Raw genomic sequence first — 18364 nt, 5'->3', positions numbered from 1 at the left:
CTCTCTTCTATTCTAGCTGTATATATTATTTCCACTTCTTTCCCCCAAGAAAACTGTGAACTAAATAAAGGCCCTTTAAATCAAGTCACACGACCTTGTCATGGGTTTATAGAGGTGGATAGACAGAACATCATCACATCATTCAGTTGATGGTTGTGGCATTTCTCCCAGGTGCCAGGACAGAAACAGACCCATCAAAAAGCATCTCCAGCAATATTGCTTTTTGGTTGGTGTGTTATCCGAGAACATTTCAAAGCCCACAAGCTGGAGAAAGAAATGCTTTCTTTTTTATGGGTGAAGGGGAGTCAGAAAGTAGTTGAAGACTTGATATTAATAGTTATATCTTCATGAATTAAACCTTGCAAAATGATATCTTTTTACTTGGCAAAAACTATTAATAATAGGATGCAGAGTGGGTTTAATGCAAAACTACAGTGACTTTTGGGATGGAAGCACTAACCTTGAAAAGTTTTACAAGAATGCACTTTGATTGGATGAAGGTCTCTGTTTTATTTCACCCCTGAATTTGTTTCTAAATAATTTTCCAGCAGGACATATCTGTTCACTCCCTCTATTCTCAGAGGGTTTCTAATATATCACTCCATTGTAATGCCTTTGTTCATAGTCAGCTGATTGCCATTTAAATATAGTGGGGAACTCTGTCTGTAAATTGAAATGTAGATATCATAGTAGAAGATTTCAATGCCAGTAGTCAGTATGAATTATTTGAGGCAATTGATCAAGTACATACGTCCACTTCTAAGTGTGAACAAAAGTTCTGAGACGGAATATAGAGGAAAGAGATTTTATTCTAGTAAACAGTTTGCAAACTGGGAAGAAATAGTCCTCAGCTTAAACTGAAGGTACATTCCAGAGAACAAAGGCCGGGTTTGTTTGGCTTTTATAGAGGAAGTTCCCATTTAGGTTTTCAGTCAGGTCCTCTTGTGAGAACTTGAAAACTTGCTTAGTTCTGTTTGGTTGATGCAGTTGAGTTCTGATTGGTTGATGCAGGCCACAGCCTGTTGGTTGATTCAGGTAACATGGGCAAGAACAGTTAGTTATGAAAGTTCCAAAGTTAAGCAGATGTATGGCTTTTCTGGGAACTCACAGTATATGTGTAGTCTCTAGTTAGCAAATGGCCACTTGGCTCTATTTTAAATTTAGGCCCAGTTTGCAATTCAAGATTCATCTTGAGAAACTGACTTCTTCAGGTTCACACAGCCATCTCCTTCTTATAGTATATGGTAAGGAAATGTAAATTAATTAATTTGAAGGTCATGTAAATCTCATGAACATCAATACTTTTTCATACTTTTAATAAATAAGGAGCAGGGAAGAAAATGTGGGGATCATGCCTACATTGTCCTATCTTCTTCTTTTCATCTTGAGGTTCTCCTTATTAAGTAAGAAATAGGAAGTAGTGAGGAGGCAGTGGGAATAGTAAACTGTTTTGGGAGAAGCTGATGCATGTAAACTAAATCTTCACTTGGGCAGTGGCAATCACCAGTGACTTTCACAATCACCAGTTCCACGCAGATCTCCAGGGAGAGTTGCAAAACTCACAAAGATAAATTAAAATTTCCTTCCTTGCCTGCCTGCCTGCCTTCCTTCCTCCCTGCCTCCCTTCCTCCCTCCCTCCCTCTCCCTTTCTCCTCCTTCCCTCCCTCCTTTTCTTCCTTACCTCCCTGCCTCCTTGTTTCCCTCCCTCCTTTCTTTCCTTTCCTCTTTCTTCCTTCCTTTCTTTTTGCTTCCTTTCTTCTCCTTCTCTCCCTTCCCCCTTCTCTTCTTGCTATCTTGTTAATACTTCCTTCCCTGGCATTTTCTCAGTTTAACATATTGTAGGGCTCATTTGGGGTAAAATTTGTCAGCTAGGCCCTCACCTTTCTGGGTTAGTACTTTTCTCTCATTTTCCTCATCCTCTTCGATCTAATTTTCTAAGGAGGGAAATCACTTGAATTAACAATGCGGCACTCCTCCCACCTCACTTTTGGGATTTAACAGGTCTCCCCATGGAGCTGCTAATTCCATGGAGTATGCATCTCACTTGGCACAGAAGATCCCCTAAATTGTGACCTATCAAATAATGAGTTTTCCTGTGATCAAGAATGTAAAACCTGCTAGAAAAATTAATATGTTCATCAAAGTTAACTATTATTGAAATGTATTCTTAGCTGCATGATTGTCTTCTTGTACCATGATTTGCTGGATGTAGACTACGGTTTTTCTTCATTTATCCCCTCTAGTGATTATCATCAACATTTGGTTTAAAGCATAGTTTTACAAATGTTTGCTTTTAAAATTCCTCAGTGTTTAAGGAGTTCTTACTGAATGGTGTTGCTAGACTTTTTGTAGCTGAGTAATCTTTTTTCCTTACTAACTCATATTGGTAAATTTGTTCACAAAAGTAGAAATATTGCTCATCTGTAATAAACATCTCTGAGAGTTACAGCCATCACTAGAGCAGTGCACTTTCATGGAGATTATTCTCTTTTCAGTGTTGCTGACCTTTTGCTTCTTCATTAGTTGCTATAGTGATGATCTGAGCTCTGCTTAATAGAGCTTTACAAAAATGAAGATGATCAATAAGCTTGTTAATGCCATTATTTATGTAGATGTTTCCTAATAACACATATCAAAATAAACTTTAGTCATGTAAATGTATTCAACAGTGGAATTGTATATTTAAAAACACATTTAAATAGATGTTTATGTAAGATGCAGGAGATTAAATGCATTCTGTGGCTTTTTAAAAAAAATTGGAATACTTTTGTGTAGACATAAAAATATAGGGACAGGTTGAAAGATCATTGTGAAATACACAATAAAATCATTTCATAACAGCAAACTTTAGAGATTGGAAGTACCATGGCTGATGATTACTAAAGCAAATCCAAGTCAGAGAATTCTTTTAGTACCTATTCTAAGAACACTTATTCTAGGCCAACTTCTCCTTATATGCACTTGTACAACTACTAATAATTTCAGAGGAATTCTGAAACACTCAGGGGAAGAAAAGTTGGTAATCAGTGAAAATTCACTATGCAAAGTAGTAGAACAGCATGGATTATGTTCATTTCTGAAGTTCACTTAACAATTTTAAATCTTTTACTTACTGATAGTAGATAGACTACTATCTTTGGCATTATGGAGAAATCTCTATGAACACATTTGTGAGGAATTTGATTCTTTTTTCTTTCAGAATTAAATAATATTTATTTTCAAATGATAGTCATGTATTTTTTGACACATTGTAGGTAAAGTGCAAGAACATCTAAGGTATTAAGCTCTCTAGCATTGTCAGTGCAAAGGAGGACATCTGGCGAATGGCGAAACTATCAAGGCCATTATCATTGCCATTTGTTGAGATGCTAAGGTGCAGGTGTCAGGCTATAGCTTTCCAAGCATGGTCTCCCATCGTTTTTCTGGCTGATGGAGAATCAGCTGGGGAGGCAGTTTGCCAAAGGTTCACAGCAAGAAGATGGTAGCCCAGAGGTGGAGCTGGGTCTCTCTCTGTCAAACCTGGATTTCTCTCTTTCTCCTTGATGTTTGAGAACCTAAGTCTCCTCAATTCTGCTCCCATATTCTATCAAATACGTTCTAAGATTTATTAAAAACAAAACACTGCAGTAGTAGGACAAGGGGATGAAATGGATTGATGCAGAGGCTATCTTTAGTCAATGAAAAGGAAATGAACAATGTGTCAGTTTCAAGTGTCAAAATAACTTCTTTCAAAAACACAGGAAATTATCTGTCATCATAGATTTTTCATGTATCACTTTTTTTTCTAAATTAAAAAAAGATTTCTTAAATGCAAGATGAAGTTTAAGCAAAAAAATTGGCTTCATGTGTTTTTAAAATTAGAATCACAAATTTAATTATATCCTTATGTTACTTGGTTTCAATGATCACATTTATTTTTTCTAAAATGAAAAGTCTTGTCTCTTATAGGAATACCACTAGTAGAACTTTTAGTAATTCTGTCATTTAAGAACAATTTGCTGATCATCTACTATGTGTCAGGCATCATTGTAAACACTGGACATATGGCTGGGAACAACGCAGGCAAACTTCTTCCTCTCCCGAAGCTCATGTCCTCTGGAGGTAATTGAGTAATAAATAAATGAGTATATGATGTGTCAGGTGGTGATTAGAGCTAGGAATTAAAATCAAGCAGGACAAGGGTCTAGAGAGTGAACAGGGAATGGGAAAGAAGTGCTATTTTAGGTAAGGTTGTCACTCAACATCCTGGTCTCCCAACTGGCTTCTTGCATTAGGTTTCTAATTGGCTTGTTCACTTTTATTCTTGCTTCTCCAATGTCTATTCACACAGTGGCCACTCAGAATAAAAGTTAGATCGTATTTCTGTCCTACCGAAACCCTGAAGCAACTTCTTAGAATAAAATTCACAGTCCTTTTCTTAATCCTTTTCATCCCACCATCACTCCCTCTCTTCCCTGCTTCATTTTTTTCATAGTGCTATTCTTTTTGCTTTTGTGTTAAACATCTGTGTCGTAGATGTATGAGAACATATATGACTCAAGAACAGGGATTTGGGCTCTTTCCTCACCATTGTATCTCCAGCACCTGGAATAGCGGCAACACACTGCAAGAGCTCAATAATTATTTTGGCACGAAAGAATGAATGAACATGCATTAAAAGTGGACTGCTATGGCTAGGAATGGTGGCTTACACCTGTAATCCCAGCACTTTGGGAGGCTGAGGTGGGTGGGTCATCTGAGGGCAGGAGTGTGAGACCACCCTGGCCAACATGGTGAAACCCTGTCTATATAAAAATACAAAAATTAGCCGGGCATGGTGGCAGGCACCTGTAGTCCCAGCTACTCAGGAGGCTGAGGCAGGAGAATTGCCTAAACCTGGGAGGTGGTAGTTGCAGTGAGCCCAGATCACCCCATTGCACTCCAGCCCTGGGTGATAAAGTGAGACTCCATCTCAAAATAATAATAATAACAATAATAATAATAATGAAATGTCCTGCTGAATAATGGAGGGAAAATAGTAGACAGAAAAGAGTCAAATGCTTCAGAGATCCTAAAAACAGATCCCATGTGCTAGTTTCCATTATCCTTATCATATTGCTAATTGTCACCTGCCATAACGATTCCTAGCTGCAGCCTAATCTCATTTTCCTTTCTCCATCTTTGCTTATACCACAGAGAGCCTTTACCAATGAATATAAGTGTATACTGTGTAGCTGCATATTCTGGATGTAAAATTTTGGTGATTCCAATTTCAATTCTAAAAATACTTAAAATGTGTTGATTTATGATCATGTTTTTTCTTCTTTAAACTGTAGCATCACCAAATGCCCCAAAACTTGGACCCATGGAGCTGGCCGTCATTATTACTGTGCCTGTTTGCCTCCTGTCCATAGCTGTGATGCTGACAATATGGGCATGCCAGGGTCGACAGTGCTCCTACAGGAAGAAAAAGAGACCGAATGTGGAGGAACCATTTTCTGAGTGCAATCTGGTAAATGCTGGAAAAACCCTAAAAGATCTGATTTATGATGTGACTGCCTCTGGATCTGGCTCTGGTAGGTGACCGTTGTCCATTTTTTCATAAGAAAACTCTTTATTTAAAAGTAAATAAAAACGTTTTAACAAAAATGGCCCAGATATTATGAATTTCATCTTGAAAGGATACATGGTGAGCTCTGGTATAGGAACTCCTTTTAGTATTTGATGAAGAGAAAAACCACTGTGGCCTATAGCATTAAGTCTTCTCAGTTGCTTTTTGTAGCTTTAGGTGTTCAGATTCTTATGTTCACTTTCCTTCAGAATTTATTTCTGAAGTAAGAAAGCAGTCCCTTCTCTCCTCCCTACCTCCCCCCATTATGATTACTAAAAATCACTATTGCTTTCTTGGTAATGTTTTATGTTCACAAAAAAGTTAGGGTTGTAGTATTTAAGGTGTTGAGTTCTGAGGGAAAGATGTTGATTATACAAAGTGTGTTCTTTGCTCACTTTTGCCTATGGTTATGAAGATTTTCAGAATCTGTAGACACCCCCTGGGATGTATGTGAAGTTAACAGGGAACTCATCTGTTCTTAAAGCTAAGAAACAGAAGATTAAAGAGAGCAGCTCAGCATTGCTGTGCTAGCTCTTGCTGGTTACGGTGACATGATATTAATAACTCTCTTCCTCTTTAATGGAACTCCAGAACCCCTTGTAAAGCATTCAGAGTACCAGGCTGTATTATAGTATTATAGCCTAAATGAGCCTTTCTCACAACACAATGTATTTGAAGGCTTTTTTTTTTTTTTCTGGCAGGAGGTGGGGTGAGTGGGTGGTGGTGGTGGTGGTGGGGCAGTTTTCCCTAGAATAACAAACTTCCTAAAATGGTAGGGGATTCCCTACTTTCATATATGTATCCACAAATCCTACCAGCTTGTGGTTTACAGAAATATGAACAAGAGTGACCATAGGTGAGCCACTTCAGAAGCCCGTGCATCTCTTCTTGTTTTGGAAGAATCATTAAGATTATAGCCCAACATTTTGAAGAACTCCGTTGCCAATGTCTTTCAGGAAAATCCAGGCAGGCACAATTAACAGATGTAGGCAACAGAGGGGTGATAACATCCTTATGTGCATCCACAGTTAGCATGAAGCAGCTTTGGATTCATCAGAAAAGCAAAGCATAATCGAACCCAGATAGTTTGCTCCTTCTGGGACAAAATCACCTGCTCCCTCCCACTAAAGAAGTCTAAATGTTTACACCCTCACTGTACACATTAGGTAGCATCTTTCAAAGGAAGAATAGTAGTAAGAAAACCCCCAAACTGCAAAGTTTTAAAAACTGGAATCCAAATTAAATTAAGTTATTGTCTAGAAGACTGCCTTCCCTCTCTCCTTTCCTCCTTTCCCTCCTCCCCCCTCCCCCTCCCCCCTCCCTTTCTGCCTGTAGGGTTTTGTGACTAATTGTTGAGATCCATAACAGCAGATTTATAGTCTGCCCTTATTTAGCCTGTGCTTATATATTCATATGGGAACATATGAATGAACATTGACTCATTTTAGGTGTGTGGACCAAAGTTCCCACAAGCTGCAGGTTCATTGCTACGAGGGTTCCCTAGCTGTCCGAGTACAAAAACAATAACTAAGTGTGGCTTTTCAGAATAAATGTAGACTGTAACCTCTTTAACTATTTTTCCTTTGATTTGAAGAGTAATAAATATCTATTACAAAATTAAGAAAATGTAGAAAATTAGAAAGAAGACTATCATAACTCACCCAGTTTCACAAAATGACCATTATAACATTTAGCATATTTCCTTTTGAGTCTTATTTTCTGTGCATATTTTGAATAGCTAGGTACACTTATTTATAAGAATAAAATGTACTGTGCTGTTTTCGTTCAATAGTATAGCAAAAGTTTTTTTTAATGTTATTAAATACATTTCATAAGCATCATCATTATTGGCCCTAAGTAAGCCATGTAATATGTAATATGTGCATGTAATATGCTACTGTGCTAGATCTTAACTTGCTTATTAATTCTCATATCATCTCTATGAGATGGATAATATTTATTGTTCCCAGTTTTTCAGATGAAGAAGCTGAAGCTCAGACAGGTGAAATAACTTGCCCATGATTACCAACCAGGTGGCAGAGCTGAAATTTGAACCCATGTCTTTCTTATCTGTGCTCTTAATCTCTGCACTTTATTTCACAATACCTGACACGTTTCCTTATTTTTTCCTGTTACTAATAATAAGGTATTAAACATCTTGACATAAATTTTTCTACATTTCGCATTAAGTATTTGTGACAGAATTCTAGAGGTAGAGTTAGGAGTTCAAAGAATATAAGCATTATATATACACTCCGGATATATTTTCTTTGAAAATTTTTTTTGTTCCACAGGAAATTTTCGTTTGATTATCTTCTTTGACTATATCTTGCTTTTAGTGCAATATCATTATCTCACTTGACCACTGCATTTGATTCTTCACTTTCCAATTTTAGCTTGGTTTTGAAAAAATTCCCAAAGAATTATTTTGCTCTGCCAGTTGTACCAGGAGCCATACATTTTATTTTAGAGGCTAAAACTTTTTTTTTTTTTTTTTTGCTTTTACTCTTGTGTATTTAGTAACCTGACTGACTTTGATGGACAAATGAAGGAGATTTGCAGCAATTCTTGGAAATCGGATATCTGCAGCAGCAGGATATGTTTAAAAAATGTTTTCTTGTGAATATGAGAAGACAAATTCATGTTCATAATTTGAAGTATTTTTTTCAGCATGCTTTGACATTAAATAGGTTTGCTATAATGGTACTTATTTTTTCAAAATAGATAAAATCATTAAAGAACTTAAATGTTTGCTTTTTTATCTAAAAACAGTGATTATTGTGAGAGTTCTTCTCTGGCATTTGTGTTTAATCATCAATTCTATCTTTTCTTTGGTTAGGTCTACCTCTGTTGGTTCAAAGGACAATTGCAAGGACGATTGTACTTCAGGAAATAGTAGGAAAAGGTAGATTTGGTGAGGTGTGGCATGGAAGATGGTGTGGGGAAGATGTGGCTGTGAAAATATTCTCCTCCAGAGATGAAAGATCTTGGTTTCGTGAGGCAGAAATTTACCAGACGGTCATGCTACGACATGAAAACATCCTTGGTTTCATTGCTGCCGACAACAAAGGTATTTCCAATGTAATTGGGTTCAGCAAGTAAAAAAATGTCTATTAGCAGATGAGAAAAAAATAAATTCATCTCTTTTTTTTAATAAAGTCTATATGAAAGTCTAATTTATATAAAATCCTTTCTTCTTTCCCACTGATAAATGTATATAACCATACAATGAAGCAGGGCAAATGAGTGATAGAAAATCATAATGTCCAGATAGCCAGGGCAGTGCTTAAAATGTTTGCTGACTGTTGGGTGCAGGAACCAACTAATCAGAACAGAAGCCTCAACTGGAACAGAATCCTAGCGAACTCTGCCATGCTATGTTTTATCCCTTTAGTTGCTGCTGGGTCATGAAGAGATGGAGGCATCTGGGTTTCTAGGGCAAAGGAGTATCATTGGGAATTTGGGAGCTTTTTTTTGTTGTTGTTGTTTGTTTGTTGTTGAGACAGAGCCTCCCTGTGTCGCCCAGGCTGGAGTGCAGTGGTGTAATCTCGGCTCACTGCAACCTCCGCCTCTTGGGTTCAAGCAATTCTCCTGTCTCAGCCTCCCAAGTAGCTGGAACTAGAGGCGCCTGCCCCTATGCCTGGCTAATTTTTGTAATTTTAGTAGAGACGGGATTTCACTATGTTGGCTAGGCTGGTCTTAAACTCCTGAGCTCAAGTGATCTCCTCACCTCGCCATCCCAAATTGCTGGGATTACAGGCTTGAGCTACCGCTCCCGGCCTGGGAGTTTTGAATAGCAGCTGTTTATCAACAAGGATGGAAATATTTCCATATTTTAGTAACCAATACAGACATACCAATGAATACTAGCTGAATTCTCAACTTTGCTAGTGCTATATTTTTCATTCGTATAACAGGCTTCATCTAAATTTTCTGATTATCTCTTTTGATTGTATCAGAATGGTGGTAAGCAAGACAATTTTAGTGAAATTTTTTATTAATGTTACTTTGAGCACAATTTGTATCTTGAGGCCAACATTAACAGTGCCAAGCAGTGTTTGTTATTTTGTGAGTTTCATGGAGCAAGTCAGAGCACCAGCTTTCTGATATTTAAAATAAGTACTCATAAAATATTGTACCTATGCTTATATAAACACAGATTGGATATAGAGTTCGTAGATTATCTATGCTTTTTCTCTTCTTTTTACAAAATTCATTTAACTGTTCATTAGTGCCCCTAATGGGTAACAAAAGTGAGAAAAACTTGATTCAGTCAACTTTTAAACTTGAACTCCAGTTAGTAATACTCATGAAGCACTTTGGTGGAGTCGAGATTGTAACCCCAATCTAAAAAAGGGTTAATACAAATTATCTATGGATGTCAGGGTTCCACCAAAGCCTGTGAAAATTAAGAACCTATAGTTAATTTTATCTAATATAAACTTAATTATAAAAGTATTCATTATTAACTGCATGGAAAAAGAGGTGTAGCATTTAGCATACATTTTGGTCATAATTATGTTTGTTGATGATTTGTCATTTCTGATTTTGCTAAGGAAAAAAGTGGTAAAGGCAAGATGGCTAACAAAAAAAGTTTTTTCCAAATTTGTAACTACATATACTTTGAAACTATATCCAGATCACTGAGGATGAGACAGTTCTCATTTAGCCATTAAGAATGTTTTCTTTTCTCTCCTAATCTGGAGCTGAACAGCCTACTGGTTGGATTCATCAGCAATGCTGTTAAAACAGTTATCACTGTACATGGATCATCTTCATGGGCTAATTTAACATGATGTTTATTGGATTATAATAGAATATGCATTGGCCAGGCATGGTGGCTCACACCTGTAATCCCAGCACATTGGGAGTCCAAGGTGGGTGGATCACCTAAGGTCAGGAGTTCAAGACAGACTGGCCAACCTGGTGAAAACCTGTTTCTACTAAAAATACCACCCACCCCCCAAAAAATTAGCTGGGCGTGGTGGTGGGTGCCTATAATCCCAGCTACTCAGGAAGCTGAGACAGGAGAATTGCTTGGACCTGGGAAGTGGAGGTTGTGGTAAGCCGAGATTACACCACTGTACTCCAGGTTAGGCGACAGAGTAACACACCGTCTCAAAAAGTAAAAATAAAATAATAATAATAATATTCACAAGAGAGATTATCCTGGGTTTTCTCTTCTTGAGTTTTAACTTGTCTACCTCTATCATCTTCTAACTTGTCAGTGGCTTTTTGCATGATTTCAAATGATCCTAACAACACTTTCATTTTGTAATTCCTTTACCTTTTGCAACATTTACAGTTTCATTCTTTAGTCAAGTGTCAGACAAAAGCATTGATATGAAAGGACAAGATAGCGGCTGGTGTCGATCAGAGAGAGAGGTGTGAGAACGGGTTATTTTTATATGTTAATGAGCTTTACCATGTTATGTTGACTTTTAAATTCCTAGGAAATTTTATCACTACCCAGATTTGGAAACTAAATATTTGGATAATAAAGAGCTCTTGTACATACGGCATCTGGCCAGATAGGTCCTTAGCAAATGTTCATTGTAGATCTTTTCCCTGATTGTCAGTACTGGTCAGGACTGCCCAGGGTTACTGTAGACATATTATTTCCAAAGCTAAAGCTCACTCTACTAATATGTAGAAAAGTTTTAGGGTAATTTCCAAAAGTCTTTTATAAGCTGGATTAGGTTTTGGCTAAATGAGGTAAATTATTTGAAAATGTCTAGTGATTGTGTTTGGCTCTTACTATAAGCTTTTGGGGAAAATAACCAACTTTATATTTTGAAGGGTGAATAACATCAACATTTTTAGAATGTTAGAGCTTTTATGATAGAAATAATAATACTTTGCATAAATTTGTTGTATTTCTGATGTTTATTGGTACAATTTTTCTTAAAAGCTCAGAGTAATTTATAACACAACACTGAGCCTAAATTCACCTCTCAGTAGTTTCTCCTACAATGTGGTTACTATTGCCATCAGGTATTGATATAGAGGAAATAAGAAAGGAGTTGTTCCGTTGTTACAATCAGTCACAACCTCACAACTTTCTGTTTTTATGGTGGGCACATATAACAGGTTCCAACATATCAGTTTCTTCAGATATTCATTGAGAATTTTTTTCTTTACTAACTTGGACTGTAAGCATTACCACTGAAGCAATTAACTTTGCTGTGTTAACAACACAGATTAATTTAAACACTAATATTTGTTAAAAGTTTTTGGCTTCTTTCTCAAAAAATTGTATTTTCTTGTTAGATAATGGAACTTGGACTCAACTTTGGCTGGTATCTGAATATCATGAACAGGGTTCTTTATATGACTATTTGAATAGAAACATAGTGACTGTGGCTGGAATGATCAAGCTGGCGCTCTCAATTGCTAGTGGTCTGGCACACCTTCATATGGAGATTGTTGGTACACAAGGTATGTATTTCCTTTACATTTCTTTACAATTTGAATATGAGGGTAGAAGTACTTAGTTATATTGTAATTTATTAGAAATAATTATCAAATGTAAAGAGGCTGGGCACAGTGGCATATACCTGTCATCCTAGCATTTTGGTAGGCTTAGGTGGGAGAATCACTTGAGGCCAGGAATTTGAGAACAGCCTGAGCAACACAGTGAGATGTCCATCTCTAAAAAAAAAAATCTGGTTGTGATGGCATGTGCTTTTAGTCCCAGATACTTGGGAGGCTGAGGTGGGAGGATAACTTGAGCCTGGAAGGTCCAGGCTGCAGTGAGTTATGACTGTACCACTGCACTCTAGTTTAGAGCAAGACCCTATATTGAAAAAAAAAAAAAAAAAAAAAGTGAAGAAACACTAAGGGTAATTTAAAAGCTAAAGGTGTTGTCATAATATAGCCAACTCTCATCAGTATGCTATTTTGTATCTTATCCTTAACAGTATTTAAAATAATTTATTCCTAGTGGTTCTATCTTTGCCATTTAGCATATGTACCTGGGAGATCTTGCTTTAGTGGCAAATGTCCTATTATCACAACTAATTTAAATGTTTCCCTTTGATAATTAAAAAAGTAATTGGAAAGTGTAATGTGATTTTGAAAAAAAAATTTGTATATCATGTACTTAAAGACCAAATAGTACCTACTACCTTTTCCATTTATTGAGTTAAGAAAGTTGGCTCTAAGAGTCAATTAATCTAGACAGGGCAGTGATTCTCACATTTGAACTCATGATCCCTTTACACTCCTAAAATTATTGATGACTACAAAGGTTTTTGTGTATGTAGCTTATATCTATTACTGTTTACAGTATTAGAAATTAAAATTGAGGAGTTTAAAAGTACTTAATTTTCTTAAAATAATAACCAATTAAATGTTAACATAAATGACGTATTTTAAATTTAACAACATTTTTTTCCGATACACAAACTGATCTAATGAAAATAGTGGCTTTGTTTTACAATGTTGCAAATCCCTTTAATGTCTGTTTTAATGTCTGGATTTTCATACCTGTTCTTCATTCCATCTGTTTTCATATGTTGTTTTGGTTGAAATATGTAAAGAAAAGGTGATGTCACACAGATGCATAGTTAGAAAAGAGTTGCAAGGACCTCGGGGATCTTTTGGCCACAATTGAGAACTGCTCGTGTACGCTAGTAGAAGTTTTCAGACTTATTTTGTAAAACAATATTTGCCATGTTCTTCTGAGGACATAGCAGTACTAATTATTTCATCATCTATTAAAAATATTTATTAGTGATCTAGTCTTCTAGTCCTCTAACCAGTAGAGGCATGGTGACGAACAAAACAGTTACTGCCCTCATTCAGTTTACAGTTTAGTTGGGAGAGACAGATTATTCAGTATGTACATAAATAAACAAGATAATTTCGATAGTGACAAGAGTTTTGAAGAAGACTCTTTTTGAATTAGCACACTTTGAGCTAAGTCTTCATGATGATTTCTCTTGGACAGACTCAGTCTTCAGTAAAGAAAAAAATATATATGTTCTTCTTATGCTTCATAGGTAAACCTGCTATTGCTCATCGAGACATAAAATCAAAGAATATCTTAGTGAAAAAATGTGAAACTTGTGCCATAGCGGACTTAGGGTTGGCTGTGAAGCATGATTCAATACTGAACACTATTGACATACCTCAGAATCCTAAAGTGGGAACCAAGAGGTAAGATGACTGACTTGGGTAGTATAGTAAGATGTGAGAGTGCCCAATAAGCATGAACGTCCTCATGTGTGGAGGCGGCTCAGGTCCAAATGGGAAACCACTGGGCCCAGGAAATCCAGAAGTTTTCTCTGGGTCACTGAGAAGTTAGTGGGCACAATGGTTGCAAAGGAAGGAGAGTTGGCATTTTGGGCCATACGGATTGCAGCCATTTAAGTACAGAGTCCAGTGGAGAGAAATGGTGGAAGAGATAGTGATGTATTATTTTTAGTATGACATTTTCTGAGAATGCATTTTGCTGCAGATAAGAAGAAAAGTCAGCAGTATGTAGCTCCTCCAAAGCCTTTATATTCCCATACATGAACTGAAACTTAGGGCTAGTTCTACATATTTAGGTTCTATACAACAGACATACAATCAGTATGTTGAAATAGATAGGTAGAATCAATTAGTGATCTAGTCTGTGTCTAATAGATAGATACAGAATCAGTATGTTGAAATTGATACATAGAATATATAATAATGAATTCATTTATGTGCTACTATATTCCCTTACTCTTTAAACATATTATGTAACAATTTATGTATTACCATACTTTTACTTATCATTAAGTCTGCCAAATTGATATGAGTTAAGATAATATGAGTTTGGATACATTTCCCACTTTCAAGGAACAGAATCTCTGAAGATTAAGAATGAGCATGAAGCTAACAACATATACCACACATGTGTCAGGTCAGGCCCATTAGGAATGGGATTTCCAGTGTTTCTCTTGTTGTAGCCAGCCTGCGGCCATATGGACAGCCTACTTCCAATTCTTTTTACTTGAATTTCAGGCTCTACATTACTTTGGCAAAATTCCAGGGTTCTTGACCTTGAAATCAGAACCAACCAAAATAATTTCTTGGAGTTGTTAGAGGCCCTTGAGAGTAGAGAATTTCTAAGCTGCTATAGCTGGCCTTCAAGCCATATTTGAGATTCCAGGACAGTGCCTGTGAGTGCCTCTCATGATTTGCTGGAGACTTTGAGGCCCCAGGAACACTTCCGGGCAGTTTATTCACACTGGGCAGCCCTAAGGGACTTCTCTTCTTTTCCCTGTACAAGAAAAGCCTTACCTCACCCATCTGACCATCCCCACATCAGGAACCTTCAGGGAAGCCTTGGATGCTAGATTCCTTCAAAGGATTTAACACTCTTGCAAGAACTTGGGAGGGTATTGCATTCTTACTTCACTGTTCTGGGAAATCTTCAAAATCTCCCTACTACAGCAAGGCTCAGGTCCATAGACTATAGATTTCTCACACTGACTCTTGTTCCAACATAGCTATAATTTTTTTGAGTCAATGTAAAATAAAATTGTTCACTAAGAGAAAGTGTGGGTGGAGTGCTGCTGAGCACAGTTGGAGGCTTGGGCCCACCAAGATGAATAAAACACACTCTGCCCTCAGGGAGCTTTCCATGGCAACAAACTACTGGTGGCAACTGAGTGCCATTTCTCATGTTGAGTGTTTTGCTCATTGAGTGTCCCTCCAACAACTCACAGTTTCCAAGCAGTAGGCTCCTGGCACACCTGCTTTAATACTGAGTGGAATGATCTCTAGTTCTATTTAAAATGTTTTTTTAGGCCGAGCTCAGTGGCTTACGCCTGTAATCCCAGCACTTTGGGAGGCCGAGGCGGTGGATCACAAGGTCAGGAGATGGTGACCAACCTGGCCAACATGGTGAAACCTCATCTCTACTAAAATACAAAAATTAGCTGGGCATGCTGGTGCGTGCCTATAGTCTCAGCTACTCGAGAGGCTGAGGCAGGAGAACCGATTAAACCTGGGAGGCAGAGGTCACAGTGAGCTAAGATCGTGCCACTGCACTCCAATCTGGCAACAGAGTGAGACTTCATCTCAAAAAAAAAAAAAAAAAAAAGTTTTTTAAAATTGATTGTTGAGTCAATAATGTCCTTAATTTTATTTATTCTATTATAGTGCCTCAAATGTATCTTTTAAAATGGCATGAACTATCTTAATTTCTTAAGATTGTTTTACTGAACTGCTATAAAGTCATACACAGAATCTGAAACGTGCATGTTTTTGAAGGTATATGGCTCCTGAAATGCTTGATGATACAATGAATGTGAATATCTTTGAGTCCTTCAAACGAGCTGACATCTATTCTGTTGGTCTGGTTTACTGGGAAATAGCCCGAAGGTGTTCAGTCAGAGGTAAAATTTTGGAAATATCCTTTGTGTTCGCCTTTCCTTGATACTCTAGATACAAGATGTAATATTTTGTTTCCCCAAGCACTATATGGAATCTTTTTTTTTTTTTTTTTTTTTTTTTTTAGTATTTAAGAGAATACCTTTTAGTGATATCTTTCCAGAGGCAAATGTGGGACATCTTGCATATAATGGAGATTTTATATCGTGATTACTGCCTAGTGGGGTGACAGTTCTCCTGATAATTTTTGTTTCCGTATGACACTTTATGAAGCACTTGAAAATCATTTTATTTGAGTTTGTAAACAGTTAGCTGGTTATTCCTAATTATATCCCAAAGAAGTCAGATAATTTGCTGAGGCCACAGGACTTGAAGGGTTCAGCTTCTTAAGCTTTTCTTTTCTTCCTTGTGGTATGAGAAATGTTGTGGGGTTGAATAAAGGTGTGGAAAGAAGTGGGCAGAGACAAACTTCCTGCCTTTACTGCTCCCAGCAGTTTAGAGCTGACTTATGTGGTCTGGCATGGTGGCTCACGCCTGAAATCCCAGCACTTTGGGAAGCCAAAGTGGTGGATCACTTGAGGTCGGGAGTTTGAAACCAGCCTGACCAACATGGAGAAACCCTGTCTCTACTAAAAATACAAAATTAGCCGGGTGTAGTGGCACATGCCTGTAATCCCAGCTGAGACTGTGCAGGAGAATTGCTTGAACTCAGGAGGCGGAGGTTGCGGTGAGCTAAGATCACACCATTGCACTCCAGCCTAGCTAACAAGAGCGAACCTCCATGTCCAAAAAAAAAAAAAAAAAAGGGAAAAAGAACTTAATAATGAGAATAATTAGGAAAGGGGGAGCCCTGTAAATATGTCTGATGAAACTGTTGCTTCAATGAAGAAAAAGTTAAATGCTGCTAGAAAATGGTTTAGTTTTTACATTCAAGTGAGACAGACTTAGGACTGAGCATTGGTTTAGCAGTTGCTTGAATGTCCAACTTCAGGCAAGTTACTTAGTTGACTTTCCTCATCTGTAAAATGAAGGTAATACAAAAACTGACCTCGTGGGCTTTAAGGATTTAATGAATTAATTCATGTGAAGCTTTTAGCACAGAGCTTGTTCACAGTAAACTTTCAATTAGAGAGCTGTCATTATTAAACTATTGTCATTTTTTTGCACTTTGTATTGATGTTATTTGCATTACATTAATCTGATTTTTTAAAAAACTTTACAGATTTTATGAAAAGCTTCTAAGGTTAAAATTATGTCTGAATGCGCAAACATACAACTTTTTTTTATTCATATTGTAAAACATTCAGGGATCTAAAACTGTTTTTAAATGCAATAGAATTATAGTGGTGCTGAACATGGATACTAGGGTTTGCATTCCAGATTTGCCATTTAGCTCTATGTCTCTGAACAAATTTATAACAGTCTGTGCCTCAGTTTCCTCATCTATAAAATAGAAATAATATTGTACCTTCTTTAGTCAGTAGTTTTGAGGACTGATTAGTTAAAACCTGTAAAGGCCTTAGGGCAATGCATGGCAAATAGCAAGATGTCAAACATGTTAATTATTTTTTGTAAAAATTTCATATCGATATTAGTCTAGATTTGCTTTTAGATTTTTGTCCTTAACTTTTCTTCAACTGTAAAAATAGTAATTTAGCAGACATGAATTAGAGTTAGTTTTCTAGTATTATGGCAAGTCTTACCTATTTTAAATTAAAAGCACTGCAGTTAATTAAAAAGATTTTATAAGGAATTTCTAGGAACTTAACCAGTATTCTGATACTTACTTAAGGTTGTCTTTGTCATTGTCTTTGAGACTCTTTAAATATTAATATTCATATTGAACTATCCATCTTCAACTACCTTTGGGTTCTTCTCCAGAACATTCTCAGGTTCAGTTGTTCTAATGTCTAAATGTAAGAAATCCAATGTTAAAAAGATTGCCTAAACGTTTTCAAAGAGAAAAAGCTGTTTTGTTTTAAAAAAGTTATCTGATAGGAAAATATAGGCACTTCATTCACAAAACAATGAAGCTGTGCTACAAATTCCATAATCAAAGTAGGCATTGCTTTTAAATTGTACAATGGCATTTTAATTGAATAAAAATTTACATAATTTCAATAAACACAAAATTTATTTTATATAAATTATAGAAATGTTATATATTATATAATTAGGAAATTGTTTTATAATAATTTATATACTCAAAATTTATAGTTATGAAAATTTTAATAAAATTTCATAACTTTATATAACTATTCAACTGGGTGCTTTAAATTTATATCCTTGATTTTAAAGTGATACATTATTTTAATAAACTTGACTTTCCAGTTCCCTGGGGTGTCACTTGTGCCTAGAAAACTTAATTGGTAATATTTGAAATAGACATCTTTATTATTTGCACGT

At 36.5% G+C, this 18364-nt stretch overlaps 1 protein-coding gene across 1 annotated transcript in view; it reads left to right on the top strand.

The window, feature by feature from the left end:
• ACVR1C (activin A receptor type 1C) overlaps positions 1–18364 on the top strand; it is a 116505-nt gene that overhangs the window by 79790 nt on the left and 18351 nt on the right. The window contains exons 3-7 of the mRNA XM_032286446.1: positions 5316–5555; positions 8430–8660; positions 11861–12028; positions 13594–13750; positions 15839–15963. Of these exons, the coding sequence (XP_032142337.1) occupies positions 5316–5555; positions 8430–8660; positions 11861–12028; positions 13594–13750; positions 15839–15963 (921 nt within the window). The remainder of the gene's footprint in view (positions 1–5315; positions 5556–8429; positions 8661–11860; positions 12029–13593; positions 13751–15838; positions 15964–18364) is intronic.

Source organism: Sapajus apella, unplaced genomic scaffold (genome assembly GCF_009761245.1).
Source record: "Sapajus apella isolate SASKATOON/1434 unplaced genomic scaffold, GSC_monkey_1.0 scaffold18, whole genome shotgun sequence".
Lineage (NCBI taxonomy): Eukaryota > Metazoa > Chordata > Mammalia > Primates > Cebidae > Sapajus > Sapajus apella.
The sequence above is the reverse complement of the archived record's forward strand: the minus strand, read 5'-3'. Positions and strand labels throughout refer to the sequence as shown.